Source organism: Pelodiscus sinensis, chromosome 5, assembly GCF_052426305.1.
Source record: "Pelodiscus sinensis isolate ZL-2025 chromosome 5, ASM5242630v1, whole genome shotgun sequence".
Lineage (NCBI taxonomy): Eukaryota > Metazoa > Chordata > Testudines > Trionychidae > Pelodiscus > Pelodiscus sinensis.
The window spans coordinates 51,058,388-51,075,344 of record NC_143056.1 but is presented as its reverse complement, the minus strand read 5'-3'; the positions used below and the strand labels follow the sequence as shown (position 1 = coordinate 51,075,344).

The window sequence follows — 16,957 nt, the reverse complement described above, 5'->3', positions numbered from 1 at the left end:
GATGATACAATGAAGTGTACACGAACAATCAGAACAAAATAAGTTAATACACTTTTCCTGGCAAGATGTTTTCTGAACATAATCACCAAGAAAGTCAAGTTTCAAGCTATTTGACAAAAAACTTCACAATTAACTAACCACCTTCTATCTGTTTACTATTTAATAAGCCATTTTTTGTAAAAAAAAGAATAAGCCAAATTAAACAATGTAAACCAGATTTATTTTATAGTGAAGATTAGAAAAAATTATACCCGAACTATCTGATCCGCCTTCAGGACTCCCACTTGAATACATTGTTGCCAGTTTTCCATCCAAGATAAATCTGAACCATCCATTGCTACCATTGGACAGTTCCAAGGCTGCTGCATCACTCCAGATATACAAACAGTCCCTTCCCCTAATGATGGACCACTCTCTCCAATGATATGGTTTACCCTGCTGCAATTCTTTAGCATCTTCTTGGGGTTCATCCTCCTGTAAAGTTACATAAAATAATTCAGAAAGAGGTAATTTAAATAAATTTGCTGTAAAGGTACACAAAGCTAGACCCACAAACTCAAAGTTCAAAATATAAACGCAAACCATGAAATAATGCTTTCAAAAGTTTTGAGTTTAATGAGAGAATCTGAATAAGTAGCCCTTACCTCTCCATAAATTACACAGAAAATTACATGTAATTAAAAACCATATATATTGCATCAGCCATCATAATACAACAGCGGTATTGTGCAGGATACTGACAAAGAAGAAACTTAATATGAGACTACAAAACAGTTTCAACCTTGCTTTAACAAAAGAATGCTTTATTATCTACTATTTCGATGCACTGAATTTTGTGAACTACTTTTTTTGTAGGATACTTACACACAAATATTCCCTCTCACCCCCCAAACTTCCAGTTTTAACAATATGGCTTTTTTCCCCCCCCTCAATTTGTTCTCCAGTGGTATAACATTACATCGCCTAGAAGAAAAATCACTAAACATTATTTGCCTTGACAAAGTAAAAGTTGTATTGGTGCTGGAAATTAGTAGAGATGGCAATGAGTAGTTAATTTCATGGTAGTTGGGAATTGATGATTTACTTAATGTATTCAATTTACATACTCAAATTTTCTGTAATTTGAGGGGTTTTCTGTTTTACTATATTATTGTGAGATTTAGAATTTAGCTATTTAGATACAACTTTTTTATACTACAACTGAAAATAGAATAAATTCTACTTATCAGTTATTTCTCAGTAATTTTACAGAGCACTGTGTGAATATCAGCTAATTAATCCCTACAACAATTAAGAGATAAGTATTATCTCCATTTTTAAAGATGGGAACACAAGTAGAGGGTTTGATTTCCCGTTTAAATGCATATTACGTTACTGTGACGGAGCGGCGGGGGCTGAAGAGCCAAACCCCACACCCCGCACTCAAGCGGCTGGCAGGGCGCCAACTGCAGCAGGGCCGGGAGAGGGAAGGAGGGACCGTGGTGCGCATGTACCGGCATCCCGGAAAACGGGCGCCGGCTTTGAAAAGGAAGGGCTCCTGCCCCAAAAAGGGGGCAGGGACCGAGGCCAACAAGGTGCCGGGAACGGGCGGTGCCAATCCGTTCGGGCCTATACTGGACGGACCGGCAGGCTCGGGGGCAATGAGGGGGACAGGACGCCCGGCGAACCAGACTGCCAGGAGAGTCCGGAAGACAGGTGGCACCAGCCTGCCCAGACTGGGGTAGAAGCAACCGCGGGACCTGGAGACTGCGAGAACCAGACAGCGGACAACCCGAGGGAAGGAAGGAGCCAAGGACGGGACCAAGGAGGACCCGAGGGCTAGTGAGTTGCGGTATTGACCGCCCCCCGGTCGAGCAAGGCGTCACTGACGCCTGTTCTTACGGGCCTGGGCTGGAACCCGGAGAGAGGGAGAGTTCAGGTTCCCCTTCCCTCATGGCCAGTGCCGAGGCGTTTATAGCTACTTAACGGACCGGAAAGGACTTACAGGCACAAGGAAAGAGGACTGAGGTGGTGGGCCAACCCCGGGATGGGGAAGAAGCCGTAACAGTTACTCAACTAAATAGTGATGTTAATTTAACAAAACAGAACAGCTTGTGGTACTTCACTTATCATTTGGTCCAGCATTGCCTGGAATTCTACTCTCTCACCAATTACTGGAATTATATATTTTTTCACATTTTCATTAAGTTGCAAAGATCAGACAGAAGATAGCTTTGAAGAACAGACATAGCTAGATATTGCTGTATACTTACTTTCTCTGGTTTAGACTCCTCTTCATTCTCATCATCTGAAGATGGCCCCGCCAAAGTTGACACTTTACTAATTACACCAAGCCTAGCAAGCTGGTCTAGAAAAATGTCACCACCTTTGTCTACCAAATCCCTTATAATTTGCAAGGCAAGCAAGTGGCCATCATCATCATCCTGCAAGAAATTGGTGTGGAAAGGAAAGAACAAAGGAGAGAGGGGGTTTATGACAAGCCATTTCAAATTTTAAGCACTGTTGCTCCACCACTTAAACAGTTCACATAACGGCCTGTTGATTTATCAAAATTAAAACACATCCGATGAAACATCAAACTATTAGCTATGTTCTAATATGAAGTAATCACAAAATATTGGTATTTATTTCCCAGAGAGATTAAATACATTATAAAAGCAGTACAAAGAAGTTAAAAGGGGGCAATTTTGTGTTTCGCCAATACAGTGTTCTATCATAAATAATAGGAATATAAAATCCCAGTTGATCAGTTAACTGGTTAAATCTTCAACTTAACCAGTTAACCAATAAGCAAAATCCTGCTTCCACACTTGAGGCTGCGGCTCCTGGTCTCATCCCATGCACAATGGCCAGCTTCTCCTCCTGGCTCCCCAGCACATGGACAGCACATGGCAGGGGGCTGCTCTCAGGTACCCGTTTCCAGTACCCTTACTAGGTATCCCTAATAAATAATAAAAAGGATAAGCTTACCTCTTGATCCAGAACAGTAGCAGTGATCTCAACCAATACTGTAGGCAGGTTGTGACCAGCATCAGAATCACAAACCTCTTTTAACAGTGCTTCAGAACAAAAATGAATCATTTTTCTAACGAGGGCAAGACTTGCTTTCCTTTAAAATTAATTAAAATTACAAATTATTCCTTGCAAAGCCAAACAATCTTAACAAGTGATAAAAGTATTTAAGAAAAGAGAGCTACAAATGTTTCTGGCTTCAGCTCCCACTCACATTTGTCATGCCTTTTTCCACTAGATTAAAGAGCTCTTAATAACCTTATTTTCTTCCTGTTTACCACAGAGCCCAGGGTCCAGCCTGATCCTGAATGTCTACACTGCAATTTTATGAGCCTGCAGCCTGAGGGCACAAGTCAGCTGACTCTTATTTCACTGTAGACATTGCAAGTCCAAGTCTTTAATTGCATAGCCTTTTCTCCAGCCCTGTGATAATTTGTTAGCTCGTCTTCATCCTTTCTAGTTTTTCCAACATCCCTTTTAAAAACTGCACGCAGTCTTCTAGTTTATACAACCAAAGACTATATTAGTCCCTTTTGCCATGGAATTACATTTGAAGTTCAGATAGTGACACCTGCCTACCATAAATGCTTCATCCTTAATGCAACAATTCTCCCCATTGCAAAGAACTGCAAGCTTACCATCTCTTTCAACTGCTCTCTTCCCTTAAGTCTACCAACAACATAAATCCTGACAATTCTTCCAGAGTATGACAAGTCTTCCTTCTCTCCATTCCCAATACATAAATTTGTCCTACCTTGGCTATGACAACCTCTTCTCAGGCTTTTCAGTCTCTTACTGTATCCTTTTCAATCTGTCCTAAATACTACGGCTGAAATTTTATTTGCCATTCCAACTGTGATCCAGCCTCTTCTTCAGTAACCTTCGCTTGTTACCAGTTACTTTCTGCTTCAAATAAAACTGTTTCTTTTGTCCTTCAAAGACAAGTCCTAGCGAACAGGGACTGCTAACAGGGAGTTTGGAGAGGGAGTTCTCCTGGTGAAGGAGGACGCTAATACAGGACTCAAGTGAAGTGGCTGTCTGTAGTGTGTGTTTGAGGGTTTCTTGCTGTTTGCTGAGCTTGTGTTTAGCAGGTGGGTGGGTGTGTGTTCCCACCACCTGTCCGCAGAGTGTATGCTGTGGCTGACATGTGGAAGCTGTAAGCTTCTAATCAGGGTTTGAAATCTAGAAGCCTCTGCTCATTGGTTGAGCCTTAATCAAGGGGAGGGGCTATCAGGCAGTCCAGGGCTTTATAAAGGAGTGAGTCAGCGACCAGAAACTGCTAACAGGGAGTTTGGAGAGAGAGTTCAGAAGGGGAGTGGGAAGGGGCGAGATACACTCACCATTCTTTAAAATCTTTCACTACACTCCTGCCCCTCAAGGAGGCATTTAACAACAACTGAGGAATCTCTCAGAAGTAACGCAGGTATGGATAGCAATCGGTCTGCTGTTGTGTACATGCCATGTTTGTCTTCCTCCCAGAAGAAAGAAGGGATTTCATCTGCACTAAGAGCAAGCTGGTCGCCATTTTGGAAGAAAAAATTAGAGGACTTAAGGCCCAAATATCAACCCTACGTTCCATCAGAGAAGATGAAGACTTCCTTGATAGAAGGCAGAGTTTAATCCTGCAGGCACAGCAGGCTGAACAAACAGTCGGGGCAGTACAGGACAAGGAAGAGAACTGGCAGCATGTAACCTCTAGAAGAAGGTGGCCAACTCAGGTATCCCCCATTCACGTAGAGGTAAGTAACCGCTTTCGGCTCTCTCCATAGGCACTGCGGTGGAGAATGCTTTGGCAGGGACCACTCTGGGAAGAAATCAGAAGGGAACACCGTCTACTGGAAGGCACTGGATGCATAGTCCTAGGGATGGGGGTTCCGCGACCACCACCTCCAAAAGAAGATGGGTGGTGGTGGTCGGGGACTCCCTCCTAAGAGGGACTAAGTCACCCATCTGCTGTTCCGACCTGCAATCTCGAGAAGTGTGCTGCTTACCGGGAGCTCGCATTCAGGATGTGACAGAGTCTTCCAAAAGCGATTAAATCTTCAGATCGCTACCCCTTCCTGCTTCACCATGTAAGAACTAACGATACGGCCAGGAATGACCTTGAGCACGTCACAGCAGATTATGCTGGGAAGAAGGATCAAGGAATTTGAAGCACAAGTGCTGTTCTCGTCCATCCTTCTGGTTGAAGGAAAAGGTCCACGTAGGGATCGTCAAATTGAGGAAGTAAATACGTGGTTGCAATGGTGGTGTCGGAGAGAGGGATTTGGTTTCTTCGACCATGGGACTCTGTTCCGGGCACAAGGATTGCTAGGAAGAGATGGGATCCACCTAACCAAGAGAGCAAAGAGCATCTTTGCGGGCAGGCTTCCAAACCTAGCAAGGAGAACTTTAAACTAGGTTCGTTGGGGGATGGTGACCAAAGCCCTGAGGTAAGTGAGGAAGAAACACAAGGAGGAATGAAAAACAAAGGAGTACCCCTGACTAACGGAGAAGGTAGGGCGATCAACTGGCTATCTAAGGTGTTTGTATACAAACGCAAGAAACCTGGGAAACAAACAGGAAGAATTACAAGTCCTGGTCCAGTCAAAGAACTATGATATGATAGGAATAACAGAGACTTGGTGGGATGACTCGCATGTCTGGAGCACTGTCATGAAACGGTATAAGCTGTTCAGGAAGAACCAGTGGAGAAGAAAAGGAGGAGGAGTTGCACTGTATGTAAGAAAGCAGTATGACTGCTTGAAGCTCCAGTATTCAGAGGGAGAAAAGACTGTTGAGAGTCTATGAGTTAAGTTTAGAGGTGGAAGCAAGAGAGGTGATGTTGTGGTTGGTGTTTGCTATAGATCACCAGATCAGGTGGATGAGGTAGATAAGGCTTTCTTTTGACAACTGAGAGAAGCTTTCAGATCACTAGCCCTGGTTCTCATGGGGGACTTTAGTCACCCCCACATCTGCTGGGAGACCAATACAGCTGTACACAGACCATCCAGGAAGTTTTTGGAGAATGTTGGGGATAACTTCTTGGTACAAGTACTGAAGGAACCAACCAGGGGCCATGCACAGCTTGACCTGCTGCTCACAAACAGGGAGGAACTAGTAGGGGAAGTAGAGGTGGGTGACAACCTGGGAAGCAGTGATCATGAGATGGTAGATTTCAGGATCCTGACCAAAGGAAGAAAGGAGAGTAGCAAAATACACACCCTGGACTTCAGAAAAGCAGACTGACTCTCAGAGAACTTATGGGCAGGATTCCCAGGGATGCTTCCATAAAGGGGAAAGGAGTCCAGGTGAGCTGGCAATATTTTAAAGAAGACTTATTAAAGACACAGGAAGAAACCATCCCGATGTGCTGCAAGAAAAACAAATATGGTAGGGGACCAGATTGGCTTACCAGGGACATCCTTGGTGAGCTTAAACACAAAAAGGAAGCTTACAAGAAGTGGAAGAAGGATGACTAGGGAGGAGTATAAATATATTGCTCAAGAATGCAGGGGACTTATCAGGAAGGCGAAAGTGCAATTGGAATTGCAGCCAGCAAGGCACCTGAAGGGTAACAAGAAAGGTTTCTACAGGCATGTTAGCAATAAAAGGGTGATCAGAGAGGGTGTGGGGCCCTTATTGGATAAGGGACATAACCTCAGATGATGTGGTAAAAGCTGAAGTACTCAATGCTTTCTTTGCCTCTGCCTTCACAAACAAGGTCAGCTCCCAGACAAATGCACTAGGCAACGCAGTATGGGAAGGAGGTGGTCAGCACTTGGTGCGGAAAGAACAAGTCAGGAACTATTTAGAAAAGCTAAACATACACAAATCCATGGATCCGGATTTTATGCATCCGAGGGTACTGAGGGAGTTGGCAAATGTTATTGTGGAGCCTTTGGCCATTATCTTTGAAAACTCCTGGAGATTGGAAGGTCACAGATGTTTGGAATAAAGCAAATGTAGTGCCCATCTTTAAAAAATGAAAAAAAGACAATCCAGGGAACTACAGACCAGTCATCCTCACCTCAGTCCCTGGAAAAATCATGGAGGGGATCCTCAAGGAATCCATTATGAAGCACTTGGAAGAGGGGAAGTTATCAGGAATAGTCTACATGGATTCACAAAGGGCAAGTCGTGCCTGACCAATCTGATTAGCTTCTATGATGAGGTTACTGGCCCTGTGGATATGGAAAAGTCGGTGGATGTGATCTACCTTGACTTTAGCAAAGCTTTTGATATGGTCTCCCACAATATTCTTGGCAGCAAGTTAAGGGAATATGGATTGGATACATAGACAGTAAGATGGATAGAAAGCTGTCTAGACTGTTGGACCCAAGAAGTAGTGATTAACAGCTCAATGTCAGGTTGGCGGTCGGTTTCTAGCAGAGTGCCCCAGGGATCTGTTCTAGGACTGGTTTTGTTCAACATCTTTATTAATTAACTGGATGAGGGAATGGATTGCACCCTCACCAAGTTTGCAGATGACACGAAGCTAGGGGGAGAGGTAGATACGCTGGAGGGCAGGGATAGGGTCCAGAGTGATCTGGACAGATTAGAGGATTGGGCCAAAAGAAAACAAGGTTCAGCAAGGCAAGTGTAAAGTCCTGCACTTGGTCCTGCATTGTTACAGGCAGGGGACCGACTGACTAAGTAGTAGTTCTGCACTAGTAGTTCTGCAGAAAAGGACCTGGGTATTACAGTGGATGAGAAGCTGGATATGAGTCAACTGTGTGCCCTTGTAGCCAAGAGGGCTAATGGCATATTAGGGTGCATTAGAAGGAGCACTGCCAGCAGATCTAGAGAACTGATTATTCCTCTTTATTCGGCTTTGGTGAGGCCACATCTGGAATATTGTGTCCAGTTCTGGGTCCCCCACTGTAGAAAGGATGTGGACGCATTGAGAGGGTCCTGCAGAGGGTGACCAAAATGACTAGGGGGCTGGAGCACATGACCTATGAGGAGAGATAGAGGGATTTGGGTTTTAGTCTGCAGAAGAGAAGAGTGAGGGGGGATTTGTTAGCAGCCTTAAACTTCCTGAAGGAGGTTCCAAAGAGGACAGAGAAAGGCTGTTCACAGTAGTGACAGATTGCAAAGAAGCAGCAATGGTCTCAAGTTCCAGTGGGAGAGATCTAGGTTGGATATTAGGAAAAACTGTTTCACTAGGAGGATGGTGAAGCACTGGAATGGGTTACCTAGGAGGTGTTGGAATCTCCATCCCTAGAGGTTTTTATGTCTCGTCTTGACAATGCCCTGGCTGGATTGATTTAGTTGGAATTGTTCCTGCCCTGGGTAGGGGGCTGGACTTGATGACTCCTGAGGTCTCTTCCAGCTCTATGATTTTATCATTCTATGATCTCTAAACTAAGTCTCTGAACTAGCTCTTTTCTAGTCTTTTGCTAGACATCATTTCTGGTCCTTCTCCCAGAAGGGACACAATCAGGCAACTACTGTGCTACGCATTGCACAAACTTAATATTCTTTGACTTCTTCCCAAACAGCATCCCAAAGTCAGAGCACTCTCCCTTAGCCTGTCATATTTCACCCTTCCTTCTCCTCTAAGTCCCTTGCTAAAATACACTTTTTTAAATATCTGTAAATCTTACCTTGCCTTACAAAGGAGAAAATATTTAAAAGGCCAAAGCAAAAAATCATGGAACTTCTATGCTAAAATTCTGTTCAATCGCTTTGCTTTTCATTACATTTCACGTCAAACTATTCAGATTATGTGCTTTAAAGAAATAGTACTCTACTGATGTTTTCTGTTGAGTTACATTACAAATGTCTGCATAATTAAGAGAGACACTACATATGCATAGATATCAACTGGTATGAATAATTGTTACCTTATGGAAGGTAGCATAGTTTGTTGAAATGTTTGTGCAAACACAGGCAGAAGTCTTTTCAAGTATATTGGTGCCATTTCTGGATCTCCTTTGGGCTCATTGCATTCTTCTTCATCTTTGTTTGCATCCTTCTTTTTCTTTTCATCTCCTTTGTTAACTGGACACATCCAATCCCCTGCAAAAGGTAATTATTTGAGGAATAGACATTTACTGACCCAATCTTTTCCCAACAAATACAAAAACATCTCCAACCATGGTTGGGGACCTGAGCACACATACACGTACGTCATCTAGAAAACAAATTATTTTGTGCAACATGGTATGAGGCAAATTAAGGGTCCCATACCAGAAGTACAACTAAGCTTCAGAGGAACAACTTACATAGTTATATATTGCATGCTCATACCCAAACTGTTACTATTTTACTACACTATGCCTAAACAGGAGAAAATGGAAGGAAAACGAAAGCAATAACACTAAAAGAGAAGAGTCAGGAAATAATTCACACTAACCCGGAGACTGAAGAATAGACACCACTTCACTGTGCCCTCTTTCACGAGCTTTGTCCAAGGGAGTTTTGCCATCTTCATCTCTCAAATCAGGATTCGCACCATGTCGCAGAAGAGTCTACACAAATGTACAGATAGAAAACTAATAAAATTCATTTTCCAGGTAACTACGGTCAGTCTGCTCATTTCCGGGCTTCTTATGATTAACAGAACACTGAGTGTATGGGATAACCACTGCTGTCTGTAAAAACAAGTGCAACTGGACTTGCACTTCTTTTGCTGACCTCACATCACCAGAAGCTAGTTTTTTCCAATATAGCAGAACCTCAGAGTTAAGAACGCTTTAGAAATAGAGGCTGTTCGTAACTCTGAAATGTTCATAACGCTGAACAAAATGTTATAGTTGTTGATTCAAAAATGTATAACTGAACATAGACTGAATAGTTTTGAAACTTGACCAAGCAAAAGAAAAATGCATCTTTCCTATTTTTAAGTAGACGACATTCAACCCAATACTGTACTGTATTTTCTTTTTTACGTCTATGCTGCTACCTATGTGTGTCTGGTTCCAAATGAGGTGTGTGGTTAACTGCTTATTTGCAACTCTAGTGCTTGAAAACTCTGAAATTATACTGTACAAACAGCAGAAGTGCAACACAATGAATTTAACTTCTATGTTGTAGGAAATTTAACAGCAGACACGCAACATGATGAATAGGACTTCTATTTTGCAGGAAATTTTAAAAGTACATGTATAACTGATGTCTTCTGCCTTAAATAGTACAGAAGTTTCAATTCACACCTTTGCCACTTGAGGCCTTCCAAAACAGGCTGCATAATGTAATGATGATGACCTCTGACCTCTGTTAACATCAGCACCCCTTTCACAGAGAAATTCCACCTGTAAATTATAAAGAAAAGGAAGCTAGTTTCCTGATTTGTACATCTCTTCACATAAAGAATAAAATAACATGTACTAAATTCAGTTAATACATTTAACTTACCATTTCCTGAGTTCCAAAAGCTGATGCCCAGTTTAAAAGAGTTTGTCCTACATCATCCATAAAATTTACTTCAAAAGCTGAAAGTGTTAGGTACAAGAAAGAACTAATTAAAGGCAAAGTGCAATACATTCAACACCATCTAATTCTAAACTTTAATAATTCTCTGTTTTCTGACAATATTCTCAAAGTCTTAGTTGTAAACCAAGGCTAAAGAGCAAGTGGCTAGACTCTCAGCGTCACCACCTTTTTTAGGAGCATAGAAAATTACTAAGATTTGCAAAGTCTGAGTTCTACGCCTAGTCCCCCTATACATTCAGTGAGGATAAACAGGCATGTTAGAAAGGGATTCACAAAAGCCAAAACACTATGTAGCTTCTCACCTCAGCTAGCCAGTGGAAGGTGCCAAGCCTCAGAGTACATGCTATGCTCCACTGCCTCAGAAACAGGCATCAAACTCTGGGCTCCAGGGAGGTGCTTCCCTTTCTTGGAATTCTCATTAACAAACCCAATGTTGGTACTAGGAGCCTAAACTATTTTTGCAAGAAGATGGTCCTCTGTGTCCCCATTTTGTGTAAGCTCATCTCATGGAGCTTAATTCGGTAAGTGATTCTTATTATGCTTTTTGGATCAGGCCCTTCTACAGAGATAGGTACAAGAACACCTATCTTCACTAGCTTATGAATTACTCTGTCTTTGGCATATACACTCATGGCATTGGGCTCCTGTGTGCATGCTCAGAGGTAGTATCATAAGGGCTTAAAGAACTTCTACTGCAAATACTGAGCAATTTTGAATCCTGTGGCCACCTAGAGACAGATATGGAGGACTTTGTGAATCCAGTGGGGTGTGATTCTGAGATTTAAGCACCCAAGGTAGCAGTTAGGCACCCAAGTCCTTTTGTGTAACTAGCCTCAAGTAAGGATTGTAAACAGCAAGAACCAGTCTATACTGAGCAATCTAACTCAACTCCCATTGTTGATAAGAGTATTAAGATACGAATTATTTATTCTGGCATTAATTAATTAATTCTAAACATTAGACTTTGAATATTTCATTCATGTCATTTTCTTTTTCAATCTTCAGAATAATTTTGCCTACCTCCTGTGTCAATAGCATCTATTAGTGCATCAGTATCTTTACTGCGGATGCAGTCTATCAGCTGACGATGAGAACGTTCCCCAGAACTATCCAGTCTACGCAATCCTGGGATTCTGCCTGTAGATCCAGCATTAGACTTTGGCAAGGCCTTTCTCCCTTCAAACAGTAGCACCAAGAGAAGATCTACTAAACGCATGGTATCCAGTACACATCTTTCATCACCCTGTAATGCACTTTCTATAGAATCTGGAAGTTCAGATCTTAGAAGATCCTGGAAATAATTAAAAGTCTGAACAATAAAAAAATATATAGGACTTTAGAAAATACTATAAGAACCTGGTTTTATTTCCATATGAAATGTTATCTTTTTTCCTTTACATACAAAAAACACAAAAGATTTTTATCACTAATAAAAGCTTTTAAAGTACATCAAGAAATATTTTAAATTTTTAAAAAATATTGAAAAAATGGAGAACTGAAGCACTTAAATGATTCTTACGTGTGTTACTACTGGAGAGCCTCTACAGAGGGTTGACAACAGACTCACAATAGTTGACACCTGATTACTCAATTTAGAGTCTGCAGCTGTAGATGGTGCTCCAGTGCTGCTTCGAGATGGTTTGCAAGCAGAAGACGGTCCTGATACTGTACCACCAGCTGCTGCCATGCGAGATAACAACTCCTCAGTTAGTCCATGTTTGGCTAATGGGGCTGGATCAACTCCACGACGTGTAAATCGGTCAGCCAATGAAGCAAAACATCTGAGAGCTCCATCTGAAACCTGTGGAAAACATACATACGACTCTCAAGATATGTCACTTAAGGAAAATAGAGGCTCAGCATATAAACACAAGGCAACAGTGATTTAAAGGGGAAAAAATAGTGTGTAAGTACAATACTTAAGCTATCCTAGACTACAAAAATAAATTTGAGAATTTTTAAAGTACTGATAATTGTTTTAACATCTCCACAACTGGAAATGCTGAAACAATGAAAGCTATGATTTTTCTTACATCTCATAGTAGAAAATGCAGTTTGACAATGTGTTGAAAAACGCAGATCATCATTTACATATATGAAAAAGAGGGGGGAAAATGTAATAGGTGTAAGAATACAGCACTGCTAAAAATATTAGTTTTTCTAAAAAAAACTAAAAGATTCTCCTTAAATTTTATCTTCAATGCTGATAGTTTTCTAACCTTTACACATTTGAATACTGAAATGCAGTTTGCTCCTTCTGAGGGACCATGGCTATCCATAGCAGATCACTCTGTTGACAGTGACTGCCCTTATCGTACATATTCATTCTACATTGTGGACATCTGGCATAGACTACTTCACATACTAGGTTGAGGCTATGGGCACGTGTTGCTGATCTGAATATTTTCTGGAATCCTCTCTCCCTAGACTAGTCACTCATTCCTCTAGCCTTTTTAGAGTTATCCAGACTGCCCATGTACTATGTGAATCACTGAGAAGAGAACATGTTTTGGGGCTCAAGTGGGATTGTAGCACATGATCTGAGTCACTGCTGAAACCACATAAGAGTATGGTAGTTTATGCTCCCTGTCTGTAACTTCAAACACAGATCATCTAACCTCAGCAGCAGCACAAAAACGGTGATATAGGAGAACGCATCAAGAATGTACTGTCTCCAAGGCCAAATTAATCTGGTCTTTACTCCTCCCTTGACATGTGTGGCAGATCAACTGTTCCCAGCTTTGAATAACCTGAACCACAAGAGTATCAACAACGATAAAGATATACATTTCTCCACCAAAGTCCTATATAATATTTATTTTTACACACACACACACACACACACACACACACACACACACACGCACACGCACACGCGCGCACGCACACCCCATCCCTTTGCTGGAGAAATTTATGACATGCACATATTTGTTATGACCCCTCAGGTCTCTCTCAAACAGTGTAGGTAATTCTCAAAGATATTTAATTATGAACCCATAGCTGTAAATTAAAACTATTCTGTATGCCATAAGGGCATGAGATGCTTCTGCCAGATAGTTCTGACAAAAGGAATAAAAAAAATGAGCCATAAAATTTAGTCCACAGGTCCATGTAGTTTACAGCTTCACAGTCTTGATGTATTCGAAACTCTCAACAGTTAATTGATGATGGAGGCTTGGACAAAGGGGGTTCAAATCTTGTGTGCTTTAAATGCTTAAGTATTCACTAAGCGACCCCTCTAATACCTAATTTGATATAAAGCAAGGGGTCATTCCATCTGTTATTAAAAGATGATAGGCTCCTATCTCCTAGGATTAGCTTACAAAGTAAGGATGTTAAGGACTAGTCAACTATCCGATAAGTGCTTATCTGATAGTTAGGCGAGTAGTCGATTCCCCGCCCCCCTTGCTGCCTCTATCAGATAGAGGCAGCAAAGGGGGGGGGGGGGGGAAGAGGGGTAGGAGAAGAGAGAGAGCGTGCACGCATGCGCAAGGGAGTACTTCAAAGCAGCAGTTCTTCACATACCCGTGGCAGTGTTTCAAAGGAGCTGACCCCCGGGCTCCATGCAGCGTGTCCCGGATCAGCTGTGTGGTGCTGCCCCTTTGAAATGCAGCCACTGAGTTTCAAAGGAGCACCACCGCATGGAGCCTGGGGTCAGCTCCATGCAGCGCTGCTTTGAAACACCGAAATGGTGCAAAGTTGTTAAGTATAATTAAATTGTTGATTTATAATACTTTTAATCTACCAACAAAAATGGCATCCATTCACTAATTTATCAGCTGAAGTAGGCTACTACAAAATATAATTAACATCTAATCTGTACTTTACTGAGCACATTACATTAACAGCAAACTATAAATATGCTCTAATTCTCAAAATATGACGTAACCATATTTAAGTGATTTACCTGATGGTCTTCATGTTTTAATAAACTAGACAGGGATTCCACACAGATTTCTAATGAAGAATCTTGAGGTTCCATTTTGCCACAAAGTCTGGATACTACAGCCATAGCAGAATGTAAAGTATCTTTATGAACCAGATGCCCACTGTCACGAATAAATGTCAGCACACAGTTCAACCCACCGGCCTCAAATACAGCGCCTGATTCACGGGTACATATCAGTTCTAACACCTGTAATACAATGACACTGAATTGTAATGAAGTACACATCATTGGTTAACCAACTGTTCCCTCATCTCATGTGGCTGAATGTGCAAACCAAAAGTGATTTAATTCCTCCATCAACAGTAACCAAACTTTCCAGTATTTCCAGTGCTCCCTTTCTAAGCAAGGAAATAGGTACAGTAGAACATAGTGAGGCATTTCATGTGGACTAGCCAGAATAGTTACCTCACATCATGAAAAGACGCTAGACCAACTAGGCTAACTAGACTAACTCTAGCTGCAGCCCTAAGGAGACCCAACTGACACACAAGTGTTGAGGAGAAACTACTGACAGTTGTTAGATCTAATGTTAAGAGAAAAGATGTTAGAGGCTGAACAGTGAATTAGCAGATGGGAAGATGAATAAAGTGGTTTAAGAACAGAATGATCAAGCTAGATGAGGTAATCTCTTTTACTAGACCAACTTCTGTTGGTGAAAAAAAGACTAGCTTTTGAACTATACTGAACTCCTTTTCAGGTCAGGACTCTGTGGGGTAAGAGTAGGGCACTGAGCGCACATATGCATTTGCAAGCCAAAGGAAAAGACGTATACAGGTGGGGTGCACAGGAAATCTATGTAGGCAGCAGTTCCATGTATTTGTAATTTAATATATTTGTTTGGGCTAGTCAAATTTCTTGACCATTTTGCAAAACTACTTTAATATCACACAGTGTTAACTGGACAAGCAGCAGAAGTCTGCAAATAATTATGTACAAAATACAAAAACAAAAGGTTTCAAAAGGAAGTTTAATTTTCTTGTCTTATCCTGATCTGAGGCAACTTCCTCCTAATCCAGCCCTCCACCCCTCTTTGGAGTTCTGAAAATGCTCTGTTCTATTAAATAAAAAATTAACCATTTATATTTTAAAATATGCAGATGAACTTTTCAAATGTCTTCTGATTTCACATTTTATATTCTTTGAGATTTTTCTGATTAACTTCAGAAATTGGCATAACAAATCAACAGCAAAGACAATAAGTATACATGCAAGCTATTTTATCCTATGGTATACAAATTATTCCTGTTTTAAAATTCATATTATAAACACATTTTTTTTCAAAATATTTATATAACCATACTTTTTATGAAAGCAGAAATTTACTAAGAACACTTACCTTTACACACTGCTCAGCCAAATCTCTGCTCGTCCTGTTGTTAAGTTCAACAACCACCAGGCGATTACAAAGTGCTTTGATAGCTCCATCTACTCCCACAATCCTACGGGTGCATTCTGCTGATACATCCAGGTAATAAGTTATGGCACGAGCTGTTACCTCTAACACATTGTCTGGGGCACTTTCATCAAGGAAAATCTTGCAGAGTGCAGGTAAGAAAGTACGAGGAGGGCATCTGCATAAAGAGATAATTACGTATCAATTACTGTACAAATTCCTCCACGTTACAATATTTCATACAGTTTCAAGTTAACAGGTTAACATTTTCACATAGGTACATGTTCCATATAAAAGTCTGAAAACAGAACTAACTCTCTTGACCAATTACACTTACTGCAGTGCCATCCGCTATTACTATATATGCAGTACATGACTCCGTCAGGAGCTCTTTAAATTACCTAAAAATCAAAAAGGAATTCTACAAATTCTGGAAGCATGGACAAATTGCCAAGTAAAAAAGTATAGCATAAGAATGTTCAAATAAAATCAGAAAGACTAAGGCACAAAATGAGTTACATATCTAACAAGATACATAAAAGACAATAAAATGAGGTTCTATAAGTACATCAGGATCAATACAAGAGAAAGGTGAAAGAAAATTAACTCCTCTACTTAGTGAGGAAGGAGAGCTAACATCATCAAGGCAGTGGAGATATTTAAAGCGTATTTTGCTTTATTTTCACTAAAATGATAAACTGACACCAGACACTTACCATAATTCATACTAACAACAAAGGAGAAAGAATACACACCACAACAAAGAAAGGACAGTTTATATACTATTTAGGTAATTAGATCTAGTCAAGTCAACAAGGACTGGTAAAATTCACCTTACAGGACTTAAGGAAACTAGCTAAAGCAGTGGTCTCTAACCTTTTTAATCATGAGATGATTTTTTGAATTTAAATCCAATCCAGGATCTACCTCAAACCCAAATACCCTTGCCTCGCCTCCCTTCTGCCCCTTCTCTAAGGCTCCACCCCTGCTCACTCCATCCTCCCTCCCCCATCCTCACTCACTTTTATCAGACTGGGGTCAGGGGCTTGGGGTGCAGGAGGGGTTCAGTACTGCGGCCAGGGTTAGGAATGAGGGCTCCAGCTAGGCACCACTTACCACAGATGACTTCTGGGTGGTGGTGAAGGGGGCTAGGGCAGGCTCACCCCTACCCTGGCCCTGCACCA

At 41.3% G+C, this 16,957-nt stretch overlaps 1 protein-coding gene across 7 annotated transcripts in view; it reads right to left on the bottom strand.

Annotated features, from left to right (window-relative positions):
• HECTD1 (HECT domain E3 ubiquitin protein ligase 1) overlaps nucleotides 1-16,957 on the bottom strand; it is a 101,958-nt gene that overhangs the window by 62,487 nt on the left and 22,514 nt on the right. For 5 of the 7 annotated variants that reach the window (XM_075926972.2, XM_075926976.2, XM_075926970.2 and 2 more), the window contains exons 3-13: nucleotides 15,717-15,951; nucleotides 14,339-14,566; nucleotides 11,951-12,232; nucleotides 11,452-11,740; nucleotides 10,354-10,430; nucleotides 10,152-10,250; nucleotides 9,353-9,467; nucleotides 8,841-9,015; nucleotides 2,971-3,109; nucleotides 2,253-2,423; nucleotides 252-474 (exon numbers count right to left, since the gene is read on the bottom strand). In XM_075926972.2, the coding sequence (XP_075783087.2) occupies nucleotides 252-474; nucleotides 2,253-2,423; nucleotides 2,971-3,109; nucleotides 8,841-9,015; nucleotides 9,353-9,467; nucleotides 10,152-10,250; nucleotides 10,354-10,430; nucleotides 11,452-11,740; nucleotides 11,951-12,232; nucleotides 14,339-14,566; nucleotides 15,717-15,951 (2,033 nt within the window). The remainder of the gene's footprint in view (nucleotides 1-251; nucleotides 475-2,252; nucleotides 2,424-2,970; nucleotides 3,110-8,840; nucleotides 9,016-9,352; nucleotides 9,468-10,151; nucleotides 10,251-10,353; nucleotides 10,431-11,451; nucleotides 11,741-11,950; nucleotides 12,233-14,338; nucleotides 14,567-15,716; nucleotides 15,952-16,957) is intronic. The other 2 variants (XM_075926973.2, XM_075926975.2) reach the window with 1 other exon arrangement.